Below are 8,552 nucleotides of genomic sequence, written 5' to 3'. Positions count from 1 at the left end.
GGGGTGGGGCTGGGACACGCGGCCACCAAGACCATGCGCCGGACTCGACCAGAAAGGCCAACGCCGAGGACGCCCCGTCGAGCCCGGGGCTCAGCCACAGGCACCGCTGGATTCGGTTCTCAGCGACATCTAAGTTGGAAAGCCTCCTCGCCGTCAAGCCTCCGCCATAGCGCGTAGGAGCCTCGGTCCAGGTAAACATTTTACATTTTTAATTGCTCATTATAGCGGGCAGCAATTAAAGCTGTTGTGGTCACATAATTAAGAGGCAGACAAGGAAGGTTCTCAGTTTCTGTCAACCTGAATACTGGTCTCCTTCCCGCCCGCCAGGGTGGGGCGGGTGGGGCGCCCGCTCCCCGGCTTCCCAGGGGCCCAGGCAGACGCAGAGCAGGCATCCCGACTCCCACCGTCGTCCCGGGACGGCGGCGCGTGGGGCCCCACAAGGACCCGCGGGCGCCCATCTTCTGGGCGCGTGGGGCTGAGCAGCGCGGACCAGCATCCCTCTGGAATGCATTCTTGGCACTGGGCGCTGGGAAGGCGTCCTGGAAACCAGGCAGGAGTTAGTCACCCCTGCGTGACTCATCTGGCGGGGTCGCCTGACACTGGAGAGATGTGGTCTGTCCTTCAGAAACACCAGCCTGCCGCCAGCCTCACTCTCGGCTGCTGGTTTCTCCCAAAATTACAGGGAGGAGTGGTTTGCATGCAGATGAACGTGCAGTTTTGAGCACCCCCGAAAATGACTCAACCAGAACATTCTCCGGAGTCTTGCCCATGAGCCAGCCCCTCGCTCCCTGGTGGTCTCACCGCCGTGCCGGACTCTCTGCACTGCCGCCTCCGACCACGTGTCACCAGCTCCGACCGCCCGTCCGGACCCACTGCCTTCCACTCCCTGAGCCCAGCCGCGCGGTGGGACCCGTCAGCGCGTCTGAGGGAGGAGAAGGCGAGTCCCTGCCGGCCACGCGGCACGGAGGACACACGGCGGCCTCTGCCTGCGAGGACTCTGGGCTTGGGGTGGGGTCTGTGGCCCTCCTGCCCCTCAGTCAGGGACCTAGGCCTCCTGACCGTCCCCTTAAAGAGTGGTTGTGTTTCCTGCCACCCGTCCCGCGCGGGGAGGTCGGGGACTCGAGAGTGAGAGTCAGTCTCCTCGGAAGAGAAAGGGAGTCTCCCCACCGAGTGGCCGTTGTGCCTGAGCTCAGAGGGTCAGAGGTGGCCCTCTCTGGAAAGGCGAGGCTTTCACCGCCGCAGTGACAGGATCGCTCTAGGGGTCAGTCCTCTAAGGGATCTGGGCTGGGTTCTTCTAACTTTCCTCCTGACTCTGCGAGCAGGACAGCAAGGGGGACACAGCGGGAGCCCGCAGGGACAGAGGAGACAAGTCTCACGAGGAAGCCGGCGGGAGTTCACCCGGTGTGTGAGGCGCACGGCGTCGCGCTCAGGTCCCAAGACGGGGAGGCCCTCGGCGCACCCACAGCTGTGCGACACGGCCGAGCCGGAGAGAATGCCCGAGACCCTCCGCCGGCACCTCCTGGACGTGCTCCGGCTGCCGGGAGGACCGCGGGCCCGGCACCTGCAGGGGCTTGCGGCCGGCCCTGGACGGGAGCTGCCTTGTGCCGGCCCCTCAGAGGGATTCGTTCAGTTTTCAGGAATCTGGGCAGCCAGGTGCTGGTAACTTGCAATTGTCCGTGATGAGAGAATTTACACTATGGAAATTGGACAGCATCCTAAGTCAGGCTTTTTCCCCCGGAGGGCCAACCGCTAGACCTTGCCAGCAACGGAAAATCCAGGGAGCGGGGGAAACCCTCATGATTGTGGAAAGATATGAAAAGTCGTCATAATCAGAGAAAACACAGTCGAGGTAAAAGGAATTGTGCAGAGTGCTGAGCTCCTGGAAATTAAAAAATTAAAGAAATTAAAGTTAAATTAAATTGGAAACTTGAAAAATGACGGCACAAATAAAAATTCACAGGAAGAGTTGAAGGCAAAATTCAAATACCCTAAGGCAGCTGGGGGGCTCAGCCAGTTAAGGATCTGACTTCAGCTCAGGTCATGATCTCACGGTCCGTGGGTTCAAGCCGCACGTCAGGCCCTGTGCTGACAGCTCGGAGCCTGGAGCCTGCTTCCGATTCTGCGTCTCCCTCTCTCTCTGCCCCTCCTCTGCTCTCTCTCTCTCTCTCTCAAAGATAAATAAACATTTTTAAAGCTTTAAAAAAGTATGCAAATACCCTAGGAAGCAGAGTGAGCTCTGGAGAAGCAGGAGTTCACACAAGTTAGGGGTCCACATCCACACGGCCCCACGTCTGACCCAAGGAGTTCCAGAAACAGAAAGCAGAAAGTGAGCTCCCACGCACGGAAGCTCTTGGCTCTCCAGGCTGCAAGAGCAAAGCCGCGGGCGCCCCGAGTGGACCCTCCCCCGCGCGGCCTGCTGGGCTCTGAGGCCGAAGAGAAAACCAGCAGCTGCCTGAGTTTGGATGTCGGAATGGCCCTGGAGTCCTAAATAGCAACACGGAACCCAGAACACTGTGAGCAATGCCTTTCTGGTTTTTAGGACAATAATTTCCTACTGGAAGTTCCAAACCAAACACTTTTTCAGTCCAGCACGAGAGGAAGAAGGTATTTTCAGATCTGAATGAGGCTCCTATAGAATGTGAGGTGCCCGCTGGAGAGCACGCCCACAGGGCGGTCCGCATCCTGGACACAGGCTTGCAGAGACCACATCCGGGCATGAGCGCAGGGGCTCGGGTGGGTGTCCCCAGGAGAGCGCCGGGGCGCGTCAGCTGGACGGGGAGGGGGCAGAATCCACAACAGCCCCATGAGCTGAGCACTTGGAAAATCGAAAATCGAGGCGGTCATTGATCCGCACAAGGCAGGATACGAACTCACAACATATTAGGGTGCAGCTTTGGGAGCAGTGTGGGCAGAAGTCCTGCACACCTGCAGCCCGTGGCTGCGTCCACGAGTGCCGCCAGCCCCGGCCTGGCCCTTCCATGCGCCGTGCCACGCTCGAAGGAGCGGCCCCGCCAGCTGGAGCCCAGTTCCCCGGGCGAACCCGTGCAGAGAAGCCTCGGACTTGGATCCACGCACCCGGCGACACTTTGATGGAGAAGCTGGAGGGGTGGGGGCTGGAGAGACGCTGGGCCACGTGGACAGAGTCCCCTCTGTGACGGGCAGACCAGCTCACCCGGGGACGGAGGAACCCAGTGCCCCGGGCCCCTCTCACTCGTGCCGTGGTTACTAAGTCTTAACAAAGGCAGACTTGCTCCTCTGGTGGGGGAGGGCACAGCTGGCCCTGGGGACGACCAGCCCGGGGCCCCACGGCTGGGCCGGGCCACCTGAGCCGGGTGGTGCCTGACGTGGAAGAGGCTGGGGGATGGGGTCTGGAGGCAACACCGAGGGCGACAAAACCCCCACCTTCACCTTCGGAGTCAGGAGCAGCAGATGACGCCTAAACCCTGAATGTCTTAAAACAGTGGTGCAGACTGAGCCGAAATCAGCCGGAAGCTGGGAGGCCCGCAGTGGGTCCTTTAGGGAGCGAGAAGCAGGGTGTGGATGGGCGTGGCCAAGCACACACTCTGCCGGCTGGTGGAGGCTGAAACTATCAAAACACATCCAGGTTCCTAAAAAATGTCTTAACTGTAAGAGAAATAAAAACTAAAGAAGACGGCAAAGTAATAGACAAAATAAGTTTTGCTGAAGCGAAAGAGTCTGTGTGCGGGAGGAAGACTGGCGAACAGCTTGGAGGGACCCCCAGCCCTGCGCCCCGACCCCGGCCAGGCCTCCGCTGGAGGGAGTGGCGGGCGCTCGCCCGGAGCCCTGCTTCCTGGGGACCCGGAGCTCCTCAGAGATGGGCTGATGCCAGGAAAACGGGTGCCCTCGGGTGGGCCCCCTCCCCCGGTTCCAGAAGAGCCTGCCCTGCTGGGCACCAGCCTCTCGGCCCCCGTCGGCCCCGAGCTCCTGGGATGTTCACAGAGTGGAAAGGAGGCTGCAAGCTTTAACCCCTAAATGCTTACGATTTAAAAAAACGGGTCTGGCAAATGATTAAACTAAACCGAAGACCTAATTGCTTTCATTTAAAATAATATGAAAGCAAACGTGATATTGTGTTGAACTTGGACGAACGGTACCTTTGGCAACAGAGTCCTGTCTCCCCCACAGACCGCTGTGCAGAAACACTACGAAATGAGGTCCTCGGTGCCTGTTACGCTGAAGTAGTTTTAAACGGAGCAAATGGCCGCTGTGGGGAATGGTCCAGCCCGTTTCTGCCTTCAGCCCTGAGAGCAAATCCCACTGATGGGGCAAGAGCAGAGAGCGCCCACATTTTCGTCGCGATGGCCAAATGCTGCGTGGGCTGCGGAGGCCGGGCCCCTGAAGGACTCCCAGCCCTGACGCAGCCGTGGGCCCGGAGGCCAGGGTGCGAGATACTGGAAACCGTGACTCAGAGGGGCCTCCAGCTCCCGGGCCCTGTTCCAGGTGCCGGCGCGAGGCTGTGCCCTGCACAGAGCTCGGGGCAGCAGCTGCCAGCGCGGACACGTCCGCGCCCAGCCGGGAAGGCGCGGGGGGCCGTGTGCGGGCCGTGGGCACAGTGCTGACCCGTGCAGCGGACAGGGCCCCCGCCGAGGAACACCGCGGCTGGGCCAGGCCCAGGGGTGGAGAGGGGAAATCCTGTTGGAAGAGCCCGAAGTGCCCAGACGGGGCCTCGGGCCCGGCCTGGGGGCAGAGCAGGGGTGCGACCCCTCCCCACAGTGCACACACTTTGTGTTCTGGGCTCACGTTCACTCCCAAGTGGGTCTGTATGCAAAGCTGCCAGAACATCTGTTCACACGGTGAGGGTGGGACTCCAGGGGCTGGGCCCCTCCCGGTGGCCCACCCACAGCGAGGCGGGGGCTCCCATCCCACCCCGAAGTGGACAGCTGGTCCCCAGTCTCCCCAGTTAACTGAAAGAGAGAGAAATCGGGGGCGGGTGGGGGTGGGGGTTGGAACATGGTCATAAATCTGGGATCTGTTTTTACTGGTGCTTCTATTTCAGATTTTCAGTTTGGAAAAAATACGCTTTTATGCGTTCCAGGCACCCCAGTGATGACCGAGAGGTGATGATAAATGCAAAAACTAAAAAAAAAAAAAAAAAAAAAAAAAAGAGGAAAGCCCTTTTCTGGGCCAGGAGAACAAGTCCCTTCGTCGCATTCACACTAAACTTCACCTGTCTGGTTTCGCGTCATTTCTGTGCATCTTGCACGGGTGCAGCTGCGCCGGGAGCCCCCCGACCCTGCACGCTGCCCCCCTCCCCCGTGCAGGCCCCGGGGGCCCCTGTGCGCGGAGTGACCAGAGGAGCCGGTGCCCCAGGGCGCACGGACGACGCGGGGCAGGAGGGCTGGGCCGTGCGGCGGTGCGGGGCACAGAGCTCATCGTGTGTCAGTTTGCACGGATCCCGAACCGACACGGGAGGCTTTTTACGTTCGGCTGCGGTTTCCTTCCCGCCTTGCCACGAAAGGACTGTTTTTGCCGGGCCGTGGACGTCTGCGAGGCCGGCCGGTGGGGTTGCCAAGCCCGAGTAGGTGGGTTTTAATTTGCTCCAGCTGTGCTGGCCGGCCCCCTCCCCGCCGCGATGTGGCAAATGAAGGAGCGGGGTCTGTCCCTTGGAAGCAGCTGTAAGCCATTCAGTCGCATAAACTGAAATGAGAACACGGGGGAGAAACCAGACCTGCAATTCCGCCTTATTCCACAGCTGCCCTCAGCCCAGCGAGACAGCCGCCCAAACAGAGCCACCTCCCTGGGCCTTGGCCCGGGGACAGGAGGCGAGGAGGGGGTTACTGCAGGCCCCAGGTATTTTGGTGAGCCGGAGGCCGGCTGGGGAGGGTGCGGGCGCCAGCGACACCTCCAGCTGGCGGGCGTTCTTGGCAGCCGTGTCCCCAGGATTGCGTCCCGGCGGGTGAGGCGCACGTCAGGCCCTCCAGCCTCTAGTTGCCCCGGGGGCCAGTGTGGCTGTGGAGGGGGCTGTCGGGGGGAGGAAGGGGGGTGCCCGGCTGCCGGCACCGGGCAGGAGGGGCCCCCCGGCCCTGAGGTTCTCCTGTGCATCCCGCCAACCAAAACGACTGCCCGGGCAAGACACAGCCAGAGAGCCGAGGAGGGAGAAACGCGGGCTCTGACCAGGACTCCCGAGCGGGCTGTTGTGGGGGCTGCTGTGGGGGATGAGGTTCCCAGGGGAGCAAGGGGCATCCCCTGCCCACCGGGCCTTTGGGACAAGCCTCTGGCTGCCCTCACGGTCCACATCCCCGAGTCTGATCCGCGAGCCTGCCTGCCGGGCCGCCAGGAGGGCACGGTCCTCGGTGAACTGGTCCACGCGTCTGACCACACGCTCCCCTTCCTTCCGTGTCTGGCCTGCGACGGCGAAGATTTCGAGGCAGCGCGTCCTCGAGGAGCTGCTCCCCGCCCGGATTCAGACCCAAGTGCCCAACACCCTGTGACTCGTCCACGCGGGCGCACGGGGCACACACGTGTGGCCGCCGCAGACGTGGACCCGTGCGGCGTGGCAGGAGGGATGCGGTGGGCGCGCGGGTGCGGCGAGTCGGGACAGGCCGAGGTGGTCCGAGGGAGCGCGCATCGAGCCTGTGCCACCGCGACCAAGCGAACAGGCCGTCCGCACCCCGTCCCCGCAGCACGGGCCCTGCTGGGCCCCGGAGGGCACGGGGCACAGGGAGGCCCCCCAGTTACTGTCACGCTGTCAGCTGCTGGCAGACAACGCGAGCACGGGAAGGCCCCTCCCCGAGCCCTCCTCTGTCCTGCAGTCCCTGAGGAGACCCCAAAAGCACTAGGTGTCCTGTGACACACGGCCCCCGGCGGTCCTGGGAGCCCCCTTCTCTCACCCGACACCCGCTGCCCCCTCCCTCTGCCCCCACCGCAGCCGGTGCGGGTGGTGACGCCCACTGGCGCACCCTGGGGGTGGGGGGGCTCGGGAAGCGAGGCCGGGAGGCAGTACCAGCTGTGCTGCAGGGCGTGCTGGCATGTGAGGTGGCCTGGGCCACCCCGATCCCCGTCCGGCCTCAGTGGCCCCCAGGGAAACAGCTCAGACCCCTGCAGGGTCCAAATTCAGGGGCAAACGGACCGCAAACCCCTGGCCTGCGCCCCAAAGGCCAACCTGGAGGGTGGCCTGACGCCGGTGCCCCTCCGGGGGCTCCAGGCCGGACAGCCCCAAGGCTCTCAGAGCCCCCCCGCCTCGACCCCTGCCCCTTAGCCGGGAGCAACCGGGAAGCTCAGACTGGACGCCTGGGCTCTGGGTCCCCAGCGTTGCAGGACCTGAGGCGGCAGAAAGGACGAAACCCCCGCCCCTGTGGGATGCACACGCCTCCAGGGAAGTCTCAGGATGGGGGTACCGGGCCCTGAGCCCCTGCCCTGCGGATCTCTAAGTGCCGGCTCTGACGGTCTTCAGGAGCCCCTCTGCCATTGCACTACCTTCCTTCAAGCGTGCAGTGCACCCCGCCTTCAGAAGCGGGGGATCCCGAGGGCCCATGGAGCCGATTCTGCCCCCTCCCCCCTGCAGTGTCTGCCCCCTGAAGTTTCCACTTAAACCACAGGGAATGAAACCAATTAGAGGACTATTTGGGTTAATAGGATCCTATTCTAAAAATGCAAATGTATGTGCTCTGTTAAAAGGCCATCAGTCATTCACACATTAGTGTGAACAAGTCCAGAGGCTTGTTCTAACCCAGCCTTCTCCAAGGCGGCTGAAGTGCTGGTCCGGCTCTTGGACGGGGCTGCGAGCGAGAGGCCAGGCACAGGTCAGGCACGGCCTGCAGGGCCAAGGACCTGTGCCTCCCTTTCCTCTTCCTAGGAGCCACCCGGCCACCCAGCCCGCTGTGGGCAGGACAAAGCCCAGCACCGAGGCCTGAGCCCTGAGTAGCAAGGAGGTTTTGGAACCAAGTAGCTCTCCCTTAGAGAACTTCCTGTTCAATTCGGGCACACATCTTTCCAAATCCAAGCACTCCCGTCAACACAGCACCCACGACACGCGGGCTGTTGCAGAACCAGAAGGGAGCCTCCCACAAGGGTCTGCGCTCGCTCGCGGGTTTCTCGGAAGGGAAGGAGGCAGCAGCCGCAGACACGGGCTGACACCAGAACATGGCACACGTGTGCACGCGCCAGCACCCACACCTTCCGCCGCACTCGTGTGTTCACGCGAGCACCCACACCTTCCGCCGTATTCGTGTACACACACGAGCACCCACGCCTTCTGCCACACACGTGTGCACACACGAGCACCCACACCTTCTGCCACACACGTGTGCACACACGAGCACCCACACCTTCTGCCGCACACGTGTGCACACACGAGCACCCACACCTTCTGCCACACACATGTGCACACACACGAGCACCCACACCTTCTGCCACACACATGTGTTCACACGAGCACCCACACCTTCCGCTGTATTCGTGTGCACACACGAGCACCCACGCCTTCTGCCACACACGTGTGCACACGCTAGCACCCACACCTTCTGCCGCACTCGTGTGTTCACGTGAGCACCCACACCTTCCTCTGTATTTGTGTGCACACGCTAGCACCC

The 8,552-nt window shown here is 62.3% G+C and overlaps 1 protein-coding gene across 1 annotated transcript in view; it reads left to right on the top strand.

Moving 5' to 3' along the window:
• Positions 1–4,319: 4,319 nt before the first annotated feature.
• Positions 4,320–8,552, top strand: part of LOC125914699 (collagen alpha-1(I) chain-like) — a 20,171-nt gene continuing 15,938 nt past the window's right edge. Inside the window, exons 1-5 of the mRNA XM_049620250.1 lie at positions 4,320–4,402; positions 4,462–4,624; positions 5,714–6,434; positions 6,890–6,991; positions 7,220–7,354. Of these exons, the coding sequence (XP_049476207.1) occupies positions 4,320–4,402; positions 4,462–4,624; positions 5,714–6,434; positions 6,890–6,991; positions 7,220–7,354 (1,204 nt within the window). The remainder of the gene's footprint in view (positions 4,403–4,461; positions 4,625–5,713; positions 6,435–6,889; positions 6,992–7,219; positions 7,355–8,552) is intronic.

This window comes from Panthera uncia (genome assembly GCF_023721935.1).
Source record: "Panthera uncia isolate 11264 chromosome D3 unlocalized genomic scaffold, Puncia_PCG_1.0 HiC_scaffold_8, whole genome shotgun sequence".
Lineage (NCBI taxonomy): Eukaryota > Metazoa > Chordata > Mammalia > Carnivora > Felidae > Panthera > Panthera uncia.
This window is presented reverse-complemented; position numbering and strand designations above follow the sequence as displayed.